Source organism: Salvelinus sp. IW2-2015, linkage group LG15, assembly GCF_002910315.2.
Source record: "Salvelinus sp. IW2-2015 linkage group LG15, ASM291031v2, whole genome shotgun sequence".
Lineage (NCBI taxonomy): Eukaryota > Metazoa > Chordata > Actinopteri > Salmoniformes > Salmonidae > Salvelinus > Salvelinus sp. IW2-2015.
The window spans coordinates 39,024,088-39,040,651 of NC_036855.1; the positions used below are offsets into that span (position 1 = coordinate 39,024,088).

Genomic DNA, 16,564 nt, shown 5'->3' on the forward strand with positions numbered 1-16,564 from the left:
CTAAATATTGCTGTTACATTGTACAACCTTCAATGTTATGTCATAARTATGTACAATTCTGGCAAATTAATTACGGCCTTTGTTAGGAATAAATGGACTTCACACAGTTCGCAATGAGCCAGGCGGCCCAAACTGCTGCATATACCCTGACTGCTTGCACGGAACGCAAGAGAAGTGACAATTTTCCTAGTTATAAGAAATTCATGTTAGCAGGCAATATTAACTAAATATGCAGGTTTAAAAATATATACTTGTGTATTGATTTTAAAGAAAGGCATTGATGTTTGTGGTTAGGTACATTTATGCGCAACAACAGTGCTTTTTTCGCAAATGAGCTTGTTAAATCATCACCCGTTTGTCGAACAGGCACCGCATCGATTATATGCAACGCGGGACACGCTAGATAAACTAGTAATATCATCAACCATGTGTAGTTAACTAGTGATTATGTTAAGATTGATTGTTTTTTATAAGATAAGTTTAATGCTAGCTAGCAACTCACCTTGGTTTCTTGCTGCCCTCGCGTAACAGGTAGTCAGCCTGCCACGCAGTCTCCTCGTGTAGTGCAATGTAAGGCAGGTGGTTAGAAAGTTGGACTAGTAACCGGAAGGTTGCAAAAACGAATCCCCGACCTGACAAGGTAAAAATCTGTCGTTCTGCCCCTGAACAAGGCAGTTAACCCACCGATCCTAGGCCATCATTGAAAATAAGAATGTGTTCTTAACTGACTTGCCTTGTTAAATAAAGGTGTAAAAAAATATATATTTAAAAAATTAAAAATTCATTTTCTTTTTTTTAATCGGCAAATCGGTGTCCAAAAATACAGATTACCGATTGTTATGAAAACTTGAAATTGGCCATTCCGATTAATGGTCGACCTCTAGTTCATGCTCTGACGAATTGAGCCTGTTCTGAGGGGAAAAGGGAGTGGTTGGGTGGGAGGGGGAGTTGGGTGGGGGAGGAGGTGCAACTCAATATTAGGAAGGTGTTCCTAATGTTTTGTACACTGTGTACAACCTCTTCCCCACTTCCCCATTTCACAAGCTATTCAAATTGGCTATTGTTACATTGGTTGAAAAAAGGAAATGCCATTTCACTTTTGAGTTATGCAAAATAATGCTATTACAACAGTGACATTTGCTGTCTTAATATACTGCTATACTTTATATATTGAATACTGCCATATGTCTTATATTCCCCTACATTTTCTCCCCACAGATTCTTAAAACCTTGGATATTGAGACGAGGATGCACGTTCGCTTTTTAAACATGGACACTGCAACCATGCGATGTGGAAAATGAGTCCCTGTCTCCTTTAAAATACATCTGGTACTGCTGTTTTTACAGAATGAATCTCTCCGGGCTTCCTTTGGAATGAASCCAAATACCTATTTTAACTTATGAATGATTGATGGGAGATCATAATCCACTGTGATATACAGTGTCTTCAGAAAGTATTCATACRCCTTGACTCTTCCACTGCTCCAGAGTCCAATGGCGGCGAGCTTTGGAATTTGACATAATGGGGTATTGTGTTTAGGCCAGTGACAAAAATGTCAACAATCCATTTTTAATTTCAGGCTGTAACACAACAAAATTTGGAAAAAGTCAAGGTGTGTAAACGCTTTCTGAAGGCACTGTAAGTGTACAATATTGTCTAAATACCGTATGTTGTACATTTTAAAAGGACAAACTATGCTGAAACTATATTTTAAGGTTCAGGTTAGACATTTGCATCCATTTCAGTGCCGTGCAATGTCCTTGCAGTATTTAGTGCTTGCCTGTGACTGAATACTAACATGCTTTCAGCTAAAAGTAAACACATACACCTCCAGTGCTCCAAATGAATCCCTTCATACCACCCTCATGTCAACGTTATGTATACATAACAGTACAGACATTTTGAATGTCTAGAGGTTCACACGACCCGCCACGTGGATCACTGAGAGGATCGGTGTTGGCATCCAGGGTCACTTTTATTCTGGCTCTGTGGGGCACAGTGCATTTTGACAGGGCTTCAGAATACACGGAAGACTCATTTATTTAGTTCACCAAGCTTCATTATTCCTGTGTCCTTTCAGTGGAGTCTCACCATTCTACCCTCTAAATCAAAGACCACTTTTATGTATTACTCATGGTGAAAACATTGATCCTTAAAATAAATGTTTAAATACATTAGATGAATATTGTTCTTTATATCCAAAGAACCTGTAATAGCCTTTGCACTAATGTATACACATATTTTAGTCATTAATTAAAAATAAAGAAATTATGAGATMAAAAATTGTTGGAGTTACTTGTGTTTTGCTTCCATCTTCTTGTGAAGATAGATAAGACTGCCATCTGCAATTCCACTGAAGTAAATTAAGTGAAAGGACCATGTGACTGTTGTTGCCCATCAATTTGTGGAGGATGTCAGTACCAACTTCAATGTCTAGTTAAAGGTCCAATGCAGCAGTTTCTATCTCAATATTAGTAATTACTAACAATTGGATACCATGAAATTGGGGAGAAAAGGGGGTAAAATTAAAAAGGTACGTTTTTTWWWMTTTTTTGTTAATGGTAAAAGATTAACAAAAGTAGCTTAGCGAAGTGACATTTCTCAAGCAAGAATTTTGCTAGGAATATCTGGGAGTGGTAAGGAGAAAACTGAAAATTAGCTATTATTGGCAGGGGTTTGAAACCATCTTTCTTATTGTTCTATTAACTAGCTCTTACACTAAAAGGGCAATATCATCATGTGGAAATATATATAAAACACAGAAAAATCACGTGTTTGACTGCACTGGATCTTTAACAAAACATGATCCCATCATAAGATGAAATCCATTCAGAATTCATTGCGCTAGACAAAATTTGCAAGATTAAAACAAACTCCTTAACAGTCCAAGGAAACATGAGCTTCTTTTAAAAAATAAGGACAGCTACTAATTAAAAATGAGATTCAGTTTGAAAAATCAAAACGGATATATAAAAGCTGATTTGCTTTGTACATACTGTCTACAGGGCTGGTGGTAGGGGTATGCAGGGCTGATGGTAGGGGTCTGAAGGGTTGGTAGTAAGGGTCTGAAGGGCTGGTGGTAGGGGTCTGAAGGGCTGGTGGTAGGAGTCAGTGGGAGGGGTGAAAGCCAGACAGGATATCATAGGGCACGGCCAGGCCAATGCTGTTGTTGTAGCCAGATGACTCCACATTGTTGGACCTGCAGATGGGCAGAACATGCGCTGGTGGAAGGGGTCTGCAGGGCTGATGGTACTAGTAGTAGGGGTCTAAAGGGCTGGTGGTAGGGGTCAGTGGGAGGCGTGAGAGCCAGACAGGATGTCATAGGGCACGGCSAGGCCAATGTTGTAGTTGTAYCCAGATGACTCCACATAGTTGGACCTGCAGATGGGCAGAACATGGTCCTGGGAGGTGGAGTCCTCTGAGAAGTCATAGTGGCAAATCACTCCCCTATGTCTATAATGTGGACACACAAGAATTGGGGCAGTTAAACAACAAAACAACAAACAGACTCTCATAGAATTAAATAGAATGTACAGTGCCTTCAGAAAGTATTCACATCCCTGGACTTTTCCCACATTMTGTTGTGTTACAGCCTGAATTTAAAATGGATTAAATTAAGATTTTGTGTCACTCGCCTACACACAATACCCCATAATGTCAAAGTTTGAATTAAAAATTAAAAGCTGAAATGTCTTAAGTCAATAAGTATTCAACCCCTACGGAAAGCCTAAAGTAAAAATGTGGTTAACTACTCACATAATTTATTTTTAATAATTTTATTTAACCTTTATTTAACTAGGCAAGTCAGTTAAGAAAAAAATATTGTTTACAATGGTGGCCTACCCTGGCTAAACCCTAACGACGCTGGGCCAATTGTGCGCCGCCCTATGGYACTCCCAATCACGGCAAGTTGTGATACAGCCAGGAATCGAACCAGGGTCTGTAGTGACGACTCTAGCACAGACGCAGTGCCTTAGACTGCTGCCCCAAGTGAGTTGAATGACTACCTAATTTCTCTACCCCACACATACAGTTATCTGTAAGGTCCCTCYGTCGAGCAGTGAATTTCAAACACAGATTCAACCCCAAAGACCAGGGTGGTATTCCAATGGTGAAGTTATTAATTACACTTTGGATGGTATATCAATACACCCAGTCACTACAAAGATACAGTTGTCCTTCCTAACTCAGTTGCCGGTGAGAAGGAAAACGCTCAGGGATTTCACCATGAGGCCAACGGTGACTTAAAACAATTACAGAGTTTAACGACTGTGATGGAGGATGGATCAACAACATTGTAGTTACTCCACAATACTAACTTAAATGACAGAGTGTAAAGAAGGAAGCCTGTACAGAGTTAAAATATTCCAAAACATGCACCCTGTTTGCAATAAAGTAAAACTGCAAAAAATGTGTCAAAGAAATTAACTTTATGTCCTGAATACAAAGCTTTATGTTTGGGGCAAATCCAACAAAACATATCACTGAGTACCACTCTTCATATTTTCAAGCCTGGTGGTGGCTGCATCATGTTATGGGTATGTTTGTCATCGGCAAGAACTAGGGAGTTTTTTGGGATAAAAATAAATGGAATAGATCTAAGCACAGGCAACATCCTAGAGGAAAACCTGGTTCAGTCTGCTTTTCAACAAACACTGGGAGACAAATTCACCTTTCAGCAGGACAATAACTAAAAACACAKGGCCAAATATACACTGAAGTTACTCACCAAATCGACATTGAATGTTCCTGAGTGGCCTAGTTACAGGTTTGACTTAAATTGGCTTTAAATGTATGGCAAGACTTGAAAATGGCTGTCTAGCAATGATCAATAACCAACTTGACAGAGCTTAAAGAATTTTTAAAATAATAATGCAAATATTGTACAATCCAGGTGTGCAAAGCTCTTAGAGACTGACCCAGAAAGACTTACAGTTGTAATCGATGTCAAAGGTGATTCTAACATGTATTGAATCATCAGGGGGTTGAATACTTATGTAGTCAAGATATATTAGTATTTTATTTTTCATTCATGTTTTACAAATGTTGACAGACTATTTTGTGTAGAACGTTGACCATTTAAAAAAAAATATGCAAGCAGTTTAATCCCACCTTGTAACACAAATGTGGAAAAAGTAAAGGGGTGTGAAAACTTTCTGAAGGCACATCTATGCAGACACTGATCTCTGTGTAATATGGAATCTTCAGTAGAATAAACAAGTATCTTGCTAAACTCTAAATGTATAAATTTGAATTTTGGGTGGTGTTATTAGGGACCTGCGGTGGGCTGTGAGGTCATCATCTGTGATGCAGGCTCCTCGTGGAGACTTCTCGTCTGGGATGTTGGCTGTCACCAGAGTGCTAGTGTTGAATCTCAAGTGTCTMACTGGGTGCCTGCAAACAAACAGGAGGGGGAAACAACAAACACCATTTTTTATTATTAAAGGGATCAATCAATACTGATGCGCCTGTTTGGTTTGCTGCCAATGTCAGCCTGATAGGTAAATGTTGTGTATTGCTGAATATTTTAGCAATGCATACTTGCATTGACAGGAACGGCAAGACACTTACATTTTTATATTTCAAGTACTGAATAGCACATGTAAYAATTCTACCTGCCTTTTGTGGCACAAACAAATAGATGTATGAGCAACCAATAGAAAGAACTCTGCTGTCCCACCTGTTGTGCATCTCCCACAGTTTAGCTCCCATCCTCATCTCCCAGACGCAGACCAATCCCTCACCTCCGCCACTCACAATCTTCCAATCGTCTGCCTGCACGGAGGTCACGCCCATGTGGTGGGCGTACAGTGATGTCACAGAGGAGCCGGTGCGCAGGTCAAACACCCTCACCCTGAAACAGAACACAGCAAAAGCAAGTAGTCATTTCATCTCAGGAAGTGATGTTGCAGGAAGTAGATCAGACAAAGGTGGTCGATTCACTCCACTACTGGAGATATGAAAGGATGCATCTTTCCTAGGCTGATCCCAGATCTGTTTGTGTTCTTGCCACCTCTATTGCTGTTATTTTCAAGCCGTGGCATGACAATGAGTGCCAACAAGGAGTTGGCATTATAGAACCAACAGACCGGCACTCAGGCCACATCTTAACTAGGTTACCAGAGGAAACTTGGTGCCTCCGAACAATGCATTACAAAAACAACAACAGAAAACTTATAAACGATGATCAGAAAAGACAGACCAACAAAGACAGGAATAAACACCAACACCAGGAGACATTGAGGGGATTTCATCTGCTTCATCTACTTTAGACCACTTATAAACATACGTTTAATTACTTTAGCCACCAATAACACTCATTCACTCACAGAACCAAAGCTACAAATATTGAAGATGTTTTGAACTGATTAAACACGGTGCTGTTGTAYCATTAATAGAACTAAGAGGAGGATTCTTGGGTCTGGTTTGACGAGCCAAACATGCCCTACGGACCTCCAGCTCCATCTGTTGCCATCACTGCTTTAGTTTATTGGGTCCCACCGCACAGCAGCAGGAGGATGACTTCATGCAAAAAGCTTTCCAAAAGTTCATTACCCAAATTGTATTTATTTGGGGGTGAGCAGATTTAATTTCCGCTTCAATAAATTAAACGAATCAGGGTTGCATAGCTAAATGGGCATTAGCATTGTAACTAAGACGAATGGTGAGACATGGGCTGCATCCCAAATGGCACCCTATTCCCTATATAGTGAACTACGTCTGACCAGAGCCCTATAGGTCCTGGTCAAAAGTAGTGCACTATATAGGGGATAGGGTGACATTTGAGACACTGACATGGCTGCTGAGTAGTGTTGTTTCATGGGCGCTCACGCTTCAGCAAAGGGGTTTAAAAGTTAGTGTCTGGCAGTCTCCGACAGTCATAAATCTAATGTTTGGAGCGAGCCCTGGTCTTCACTGAGCTGCCAGTTGACAAGCTATTTCACATTAATCAGCATGATCCTTGTTTTCTACTAGCCAGTTGAATGATAGGGCAAAAACATATATATATATTCCTCCGAAATAAACATACCCAAACACATGAGATGGCCATAACCAATAACTGGTAACGTTGCATAGTTTTAGAAAGGTCAGGAACTCACCCTTCTGGTAATAAAAAAATAAATAATACTCACTTTTGAGGACAAACTCAAGTATATAGTACAAATATTTTGAGAATATGAAAATCATATATGAATGGTCAATTCTATGAAATGATTGTCTTTTTTTTCATGTTGAGAGAGCTAAATCCGGCTGAGAATATGACAGTGAGATGAAACTACAATGAACAAAAATATAAACGCAACATGTAAAGTGTTGTTCCCATGTTTCATGAGCTGAAATAAAAAATCCCAGAAACTTTCCATATGCACAAAAAGCTTATTTCTCTAAAATGTTTACATCACTGTTAGTGAGCATTTCTCCTTTGCCAAGATAATCCATCCACCTGACAGGTGTGGCATATCAAGAAGCTGATTAAACAGCATGATCATTATAGGTGCACCTTGTGCTGGGGACAAGAAAAGGCCATTAAAATGTACAGTTGTGTCACACAACATAATGCTACAGATGCCTCAAGCTTTGAGGGAGCGTGCAATTGGCATGCAGGAATGTCCACCAGAGCTGTTGCCAGATAATATCATGTTACACAATACATTTATGTTTTGTTCGATAATGTGCGTATTTATATCCACAAATCTCGGTTTACATTGGCGCCATGTTCAMAAAWGCCTCCAAAATATCCGGAGAAATTGCAGAGAGCCACGTCAAATAACAGAAATACTCATCATAAACTTTGATGAAAGATACATGTTTTACATAGAATTAAAGATACACTTGTTCCTAATGCAACCGCTGTGTCAGATTTCAAAAAWACTTTACGGAAAAAGCACACCATGCAATAATCTGAGACGGCGCTCAGATATAACAACATTTCTCCGCCATGTTGGAGTCAACAGAAATACGAAATMACATCATAAATATTCCCTTACCTTTGATGATCTTCATCAGAATGCACTCCTAGGAATCCTAGTTCCACAATAAATCGTTGTTTTGTTCGATAATGTCCGTTACTTATGTCTAAGTAGCTACTTTTGCTAGCATGTTTTGTGCACATGTCCAAACGCTCGCGCAGATGCAGGCGAACTCAGATGAAAACTTCAAAAAGTTATATAACAGGTCGAATAAACTGGTCAAACTAAGTAGAGAATCAATCTTCAGGATGTTGTCATCATAACTATCCAATAARGAGAATTCKTTTGTGTCTCTAGAAGTTATGGAAAGCGAGACGATATCGCTTGGAACGCGCGTGACCAGGAACTGGCATTCTGCCAGACCAATGACTGAAACACCTCCCATCCGGCTCAACATCACAGTAGAGTTTTCATTCCACGTTCTACAGACTGTTGACATCTAGTGGAAGGCGTAGGAAGTGCAAACAGATCCATATCTTACAGGGAATTGAATAGGCGATGAGTTGAACATTGACCAGTCTCAGAATTCTCACTTCCTGTTTGGATTTCTTCTCAGGTTTTTGCCTGCCATATGAGTTCTGTTATACTCACAGACATCATTCAAATAGTTTTAGAAACTTCAGAGTGTTTTATATCCAATAGTAATAATAATATGCATATATTAGCATCTGGGACAGAGTAGGAGGCAGTTCACTATGGGCACGCAATTCATCCAAAAGTGAAAATGCTGCCCCCTATCACAAAGAAGTTAAGTGCCTTTTGGCAAACTCCAAGCGGGCTGTCATGTGCCTTTTAGTGAGGAGTGGCTTCTGTCTGGCCACTCTACTATAAAGGCCTGATTTGTGGAGTGCTGCAGAGATTCTCAAAGGTTATCCCATCTCCACAGAGGAACTCTGGAGCTCTGGAACTCTGGAGCTCTGTCAGAGTGACCATCGGGTTCCTGGTCACCTCCCTGACCAATGCCCTTCTCCCCCGATTGCTCTGTTTGGCCAGGCGACCAGCTCTAGGAAGAGTCTTGCTGTTTCCAAACTACTTCCATTTAAGAATAACGGAGGCCACTGTGTTCTTGGGGACCTTCAATGCTGCAGAATTGTTTTTGGTACCCTTTCCCAGATTTCTGCCTCAACACAATCCCGTATCGGATATATACGGACAATTTTTATTTATTTAACCGTTATTTAACTAGGCAAGTCAGTTAAGAACAAATTATTGACTTCCGGCGACGATGTGGCGAGGAGCAGCAGCTAACTATAGCTCCAACTATATTTTAACTAATTATTCAACGCCTATTTACACATTTTGTTAACTAATTGTCCAAAATATCGGTTACATGGAAAAAATTACTTAGAAATGCACATAATAAGCAGACACTTTTGACGAAAAACACAAATGTCATCTCTACCTGCAGCTAGCAAGGAAAATGGCGGAGAAGAACAACCTGATGACCCAGTTCTAAATGAGATTCGCAAAATGAACAAAAATCTCGAAGAGAAAATTGCGAGTGGGCGAAGTTGTGGCTGAAATAAAACATACAGTGGGTGCACTGAAAGCAAAAGTGGACACACTCGACAACCAAGTTACACACGCAGAAGAGAGAATATCAACCTCGGAGGACAAGAACAACCGCCTAAACGACACTGTTGAAAYAATGGAGACTGATCGAAGAACAACTTCAATACCAGGAAAATAACAGTCGGAGACACACACTTTGGATCAGAGAGTTTCCCGAAATCCACATAAATARGGAAGATTGTGTGAAAGACATTTTACGCAACCTATTTGATAACACACCGGAGGATGTTAAGTTAACAACATGCCCATCGAGAGAACACATCGGAAACCGACGACACTGCGCCCAGGACCAGCCCTACGCAACCCCCGGCCTATCCTGGTGAAATTCTTACGACACACTGACAGGGAGAAGGTCCGGCTCAGAGCCAAAGAGCATAGGACTTTTCAATGGAAGGAGACAAAAGTGGAGTTTTCCCTGACTTTTCCAAAGAGTTCAAGACAAGAGAGATGCATTCACGGAGGTGAGGCATATGTGCATGAAACGGGGACTGAAATACTCGTTGCAATATCCTGCCGTGTTCTGGGTTACRTRGAGAYGATCATTACGTCGTTTCACAGACCCAAAAGAGGCAAATAATTGTGTCATGGACYTCAATGAGGCRAAACAAATTGAGTAGTGTGGTAGGCTATGGAAGTTACGCATGGTGGCAATGGTTCATCACGGATGGACTACCATTTTTCTCTAAGGCGATATAACTTCCCATGTTGTGAGTAACAGTCTCATTGAGTGTTTATTCTACGAATGCCGCCTATAATTTATCTTTCTGGTTTACAGCTGACATCATTATAGTACTAGATTAAGCAGGACTATAGTCCAAGCATATCATTKTGTATTATGGCTATAGTGGGGATAAACATATATTAAGTTTTCATTCTAATAACAGCAATAGTGGGTCAATATAGACCACAACAGGTGTGTTCGTGCCATGAGTGATGGGCACAAGCCAAAGTGTTAGTCAGTTTATTTTATCATTATTATGACTTATACCGGTCTCTCTTTTGTGGCTGACCTCAGTTTACATTCCTGTCTTTTGGATCTATACAGTTCATGTCTCCACGAGAAAGGTAATCTCTTCTCTTTGAGAGAATAACGATCAGCCTGTCTTTATGTTCGATGTTTTGATTGATTTATGTCACCTCTATGACAGGTCATATTTGTCATTTCAAAATGTATGCGGTCATGCCTATATTTGGCGTTGGTAAAACATGCTCTAGTTGGAGCATCAGCGCTCGGAAGACCTCGGGACACTTCACACGGATGAAGGCCTGGTTTAGGGGGGAGGGAGATTTGTATTTTGTATGTTCCTTTTTTTGTACCTTGTGGAGTTGGGGGGATCTTTATAACATATTGGTTTTATGGAAAGTATAGTGTTCTGGACGGGGGGATATTACCAGTTCTTCACTTTCATTGATTCGCTAAGCAGTGGCTATCAGAAACACATAGATTTAAAATATTCTAACACTCGTCATGTTGTGGTAAWAATATATTTACAGCCTTTCAGATAATGACCAATGTGATTAAAGTTACGTCTTGGAATGTGAACGGACTAGGTTCATATTTAAAAATACGTAAGGTATTGGATTATCTTCAACAAAAACACTCCGATGCGATTATGCTCCAAGAGACCCACTTACTGGAAAAAGAATGCTCCCTCCTAGGGTGGGAGACAGATGGGTGGGTAGTGCTTACCATAATACATTCAACCAAAATAAAGAGGTGTCTCTATTCTATTTTCCAAAGGTATACATGTTCAAGTGGAAAAAGAGTTTACGGACAAATAGGGATGAATCTTGATTTTACTTGTAAAGATTTCAGGACAAAATATAATATTGAGAAATACTTGTGCTCCAAATGAAGAGGACCCAGACTTCTTCCTTCAACTTAACAAAATAATACTGGATTTCGGTGGTTTTCCTCTGGTACTGGGGGGGGTGATTATAAATCAGGTCCCTGATGCTTTTTTAGATAAATCCAAAACTGGTCTAACCAGGACCTCAAACTCAAGAAATTAAAATACTGTGTAAAGATGTTGGTCTTTATGATATATGGAGATTGATCAATCCCACCGCTCGCAATTACACATTCTTTTCAAATAGGCACACTGTTTATTCATGCATCGACTACTTTCTGATCTCACACTCTCTCATAGATAAAGTGGGTGCTTACAATGTGGGCAAGATAGCTATGACAGATCATGCACCCATTGATCTGACTGTTGGAATAGGAGACGAAAGATACAATTTTAAATATTGGCGAATGAACACCAGCCTCTTACAGGYCAAGGCGTTTTGTGAATTCCTTAAAACACACTTTACGATATTCTTTGAAACAAACAACAATAGTGCGAAACAGGTACATGTCTGGGAAGCTTTTAAAGCTTACATACGTGGAGTAATGATACAAAGATCAGCTACCATTATGAAARTKGATAAACAGAAAATGTATAAACTTGAAACAGATGTTAAAATGCTGGAGAGGGAATATTGGTCCAATCCCAGCAACATTTCTCTGGTAAATCTGACAAACACCAAATAAGAGCAGAATATTTTATTCAGTAAAAAAAGCGGAATATTCCCTGTACAGGCTGAAACAGAGATGGTACGAATCTAGTGAAAAGGCAGGAAAACTGTTGGCCAGTCAATTGAAAATCTAGAGAAACAGCTTGGCAAATAGGTGGAATCAGAAATAAGACAGGCAAGCTGATTACCAATCATAAAGAAATAAACAATATTTCGAGACTTCTTTCAGGAACTTTATATTTCAGACGGTCCTTTAGATATGCAGAAAGCAGAGGCATTCTTTCAGAATCTGAACCTTRCTAAATTAACAGAGGAAGACAGGAATTGGCACGACCGCCCTATTACTTTGGAGGAATTGACCGAAACTATAAGACAAGCACCCAGTGGTAAAACTTCAGGGTTGGATGGGATACCTAGTGATTTCTATAAAAGGTTTGCAGAGCAGCTTAGCCCAGAAATATTGAAAACATTTAACACATCGATTGACACAGGTGAGCTCCCACCTTCTAMGAGTGATGCAGTAATKACCCTAATCCTCAAAAAGGGAAAGGATCCCCATGAGTGTGGGAGSTACCGTCCAATTTCTTTGATAAATTATGATGAAAATTGTTTACAAAACTTCTGGCTATGAGGGTGAWWCATATCATTAAGAAAATCACAAATCCAGATCAGGTGGGATTTGTGGAAGGCAGAACTTCATCTGATAATGGTAGACGCCTGCATGTCATCTGGAAGGCAAAAGATTTGTCCCTAAACYCAGAGAAAGCCGTTGATAGGGTGGGCTGGGACTACCTGCATTATACTATAAATACATTTGGATTTGGACAGGGCTTTCAGAATATTATTAAACTTTTGTACAACGACCCCAAATCCATAGTAGTCACTAACGGACTACGATCATCTCCATTTTCTGTAGGACGAGGCTCGAAACAAGGTGACTGTCTCTTGCCCCTCCTATTTATTATAGCATTAGAACCATTAGCAAAAGCTATTAGGCTGCATCAGTCAATCAAAGGGATTAATATGGGAGGTATGGAGAATAAACTACTGCTTTATGCATACGACATATTACTATTAATATCAGACCCCCAACTCTCCATTCCACCTTTACTGGACCTTGTAAATGCATTCTCAGAGATATCGGGSTATAAAGTAAAACTGGACCAAATCTGAAGTAATGCCTCTATCAAAACATTATCTGAGAAWTGATTTCCTCAGCTGGAGGTTTCAATGGGTGCCTAAAAACTGGAGGTACCTGGGGATCGTGGTCTAGAGAACATGATTTCTGYAAATCTTGACCCACAATTGAACAAAATTCAACTCCAGTTTAAGAGCTGGGATAAAGTATAAATCTCATTATGGGGTAGGATACAGGTTATAACGATGGTCATAGCTCCTAAACTGAATTACGTCATCAGCATGTTACCACTATCCATACCTGTCTATACTTTTAAATCCAAGGACAAAATTATTACTGAGTTTGTTTGGGCCGGTAAAAAGGCCAGGATGAAACTAGCGCGATTACAGGCAAAGACTGAGAAGGGAGGAATAAAGCTCCCTAACATGCAATTGTATTAAGAAGTCTTTGTAGCTTACCAAATAGTCTCTCTCTTTATTGAGAACTCGACTAGGCCAATCTGGGTGGACATAGAGGAAGAACTTAATGCCCCATTCGGGGCATCAGATTATTTGAGACAACAAAAGGTGGGACTCCAGAATCCAATACGGTCCCATACTAAAWATATATGGAGCCAGATTCATAAGAGAGAGAGAGATCTTCACCTTTCTTGATAAGCTATGCTTCGTTATGGAACAACCCTAAATTGAAAATAGGGGGACACATGGTTTTCTGGAAAGGTTGGTATAGAAAGGGGATAAAGAACATTGGTTGTCTGTATCAAGAAAACACTTTCACCTCTTTTGAAGAGCTGAGGTCCAAGTATAATACAGAAACAGGACTTTTGGAGGTATCTCCAGCTTATGTAGGACAAAACAACAACAAATTCCTAGTACATTCCGATATAAGCGTTAAGATAGAAATCCTATGCAAATTACCACATACCGAAGGGCTTATATACAGKCACCTTATAGGTGCATTTAATGAAACTTGTAAGGGTCTAAAGGATGTATGGGAAAAAGACCTGGAGGTAACATTTGGAGAGGAGAAATGGAATATAATAGTACAACAGATGCTCCTCCCTATGAGAGATGCCTGGTCCAAGCTGATTCAATTTAAAGTGTTCAATAGGATTTATTGGACTCCTCTGAGGTTGAACAGAATAGGTTTGATAGAATCCAGACTATGCTGAAGATGTCAGTTAAGTAGAGGTGACATGATCCATATGTTCTGTGACTGTCCAAGCTTACATACCTTTTGGCGGAAGGTAATGGAAAAGATTGGGGATATTCTGGGTACCACAATACTTGTAAATCCTGCTTTGCTATTASTGAATATCACTAAGGATATTGATGGACTGAGAAGCTCATGTTTAAACTGGCTAAAAGTTGCTRTAACACAGCCAAGAGTCATACAGAGACACTGGAGGGAGAAGGACCATCCGTCTTATAAGGAATGGTATGCGGCCTTGGCAGAAACAGCTTCATTTGAATGATGAATGATTTATAAAATGAATGGTAAACTCGCTATCTTTTCTGACATCTGGGGACATTGTCTCTCAGAGAGAGAAAGTGAAAACAATATGCAATGGCCTGATAGACTACAGACATACAGTTGAAGTCGGAAGTTTACATAATTCTAAGCCAAATACATTTAAACTCKGTTTTTCACAATTCCTGACATTTAATCCTAGTAAAAATTCCATCTTAGGTCAGTTAGGATCACCACTTTATTTTAAGAATGTGAAATGTCAGAATAATAGTTGAGAGAATGATTTACTTCGCTTTTATTTCACATTCCCAGTGGGTCAGAAGTTTACATACACTCAATTAGTATTTGGTAGAATTGCCTTTAAATTGTTTAACTTGGGTCAAACGTTTCAGGTAGCCTTCCACAAGCTTCCCACAATAAGTTGGGTGAATTTTGGCCCATTCCTCCTGACAGAGCTGGTGTAACTGAGTCAGGTTTGTAGGCCTCCTTGCTCACACGCGCTTTTTCAGTTCTGCCCACACATTTTCTAAAGGTTTGAGGTCAAGGCTTTGTGATGGCCACTCCAATACCTTGGCATTGTTGTCCTTAAGCCATTTTGCCACAACTTTGGAAGTATGCTTGGTGTCACTGTCCATGTGGAAGACCCATTTGCGACCAAGCTTTAACTTCCTGACTGATGTCTTGATGTTGCTTCAATATATCCACAATTTTCCTTTCTCATGATGCCATCTATTTTGTGAAGTGCACCAGCCCCAAAGTGCACCAGCCCCAACCTGTTTCCTCCAGCATCTTCACAAGGTCCTTTGCTGTTGTTCTGGGATTGATTTGCACTTTTCGCACCAAAGTACGTTCACCTCTAGGAGACAGAACGCATCTCCTTCCTGAGTGGTATGACGGCTGTGTGGTGCCATGGTGTTTATACTTGCATACTATTGTTTGTACTGATGAACGTGGTACCTTCATGCGTTTGGAAATTGCTCRCAAGGATGAACCAGACATGTGGAGGTCTACAATCGTTTTTTCCGAGGTCTTGGCTGATTTCTTTTGATTTTCCCATGATGTCAAGCAAAGAGACACTGAGTTTGAAGGTAGGCCTTGAAACAGGTACAGGTACACCTCCAATTGACTCAAATTATGTCAATTAGCCTATCAGAAGCTTCTAAAGCCATGACATAATTTTCTGGAATTTTCCAAGCTGTTTAAAGGCACAGTCAACTCAGTGTATGTAAACTTCTGACCCACTGGAATTGTGATACAGTGAATTATAAGTGAAATAATCTGTCTGTAAACAATTGTTGGAAAGATTACTTGTGTCATGCACAAAGTAGATGTCCTAACCGACTTGCCAAAACTATAGTTTGTTAGCAAGAAATTTGTGTAGTGGTTGAAAAACAAGTTTTAATGACTCCAACCTAAGTCAAATCAAATCAAAGTTTATTTGTCACGTGCGCTGAATACAACAGGTGTAGACCTMACAGTGAAATGCTTACTTACAGGCTCTAACCAATAGTGCAAAAAAGGTATTAGGCGAACAAAAGGTAGGTAAAGAAATAAAACAACAGTAAAAAGACAGGCTATATACAGTAMCGAGGCTACATACAGACACCGGTTAGTTAGGCTGATTGAGGTAGTATGTACATGTAGATATGGTTAAAGTGACTATACATAGATGATGAACAGAGAGTAGCAGTAGCGTAAAGAGAGGGGTTGGCGGGTGGTGGGACACAATGCAGATAGTCCGGGTAACCGTTTGGTTACCTGTTCAGGAGTCTTTTGGCTTGTGGGTAAAAACTGTTGAGAAGCCTTTTTGTCCTAGACTTGGCACTCCGGTACCGCTTGCCATGCGGTAGTAGAGAGAACAGTCTATGACTGGGGTGGCTAGGATCTTTGACA

At 40.0% G+C, this 16,564-nt stretch overlaps 2 protein-coding genes across 4 annotated transcripts in view; one reads left to right on the top strand and one right to left on the bottom strand.

The window, feature by feature from the left end:
- The window catches only part of LOC111973755 (calcineurin B homologous protein 3-like), a 29,192-nt gene extending 26,316 nt beyond the window's left edge, over positions 1 to 2,876 (top strand). For both annotated transcript variants that reach the window (XM_024001143.3, XM_024001144.3), the window contains exon 8: positions 1,219 to 2,876. In XM_024001143.3, coding sequence (XP_023856911.1) covers positions 1,219 to 1,302 — 84 coding nt within the window. In that variant the 3' untranslated portion in view covers positions 1,303 to 2,876. The remainder of the gene's footprint in view (positions 1 to 1,218) is intronic.
- Positions 1,216 to 16,564, bottom strand: part of fbxw8 (F-box and WD repeat domain containing 8) — a 32,387-nt gene continuing 17,038 nt past the window's right edge. For both annotated transcript variants that reach the window (XM_024002693.2, XM_024002691.2), the window contains exons 9-11: positions 5,682 to 5,855; positions 5,279 to 5,395; positions 1,216 to 3,454 (exon numbers count right to left, since the gene is read on the bottom strand). In XM_024002693.2, the coding sequence (XP_023858461.1) occupies positions 3,289 to 3,454; positions 5,279 to 5,395; positions 5,682 to 5,855 (457 nt within the window). In that variant the 3' untranslated portion in view covers positions 1,216 to 3,288. The remainder of the gene's footprint in view (positions 3,455 to 5,278; positions 5,396 to 5,681; positions 5,856 to 16,564) is intronic.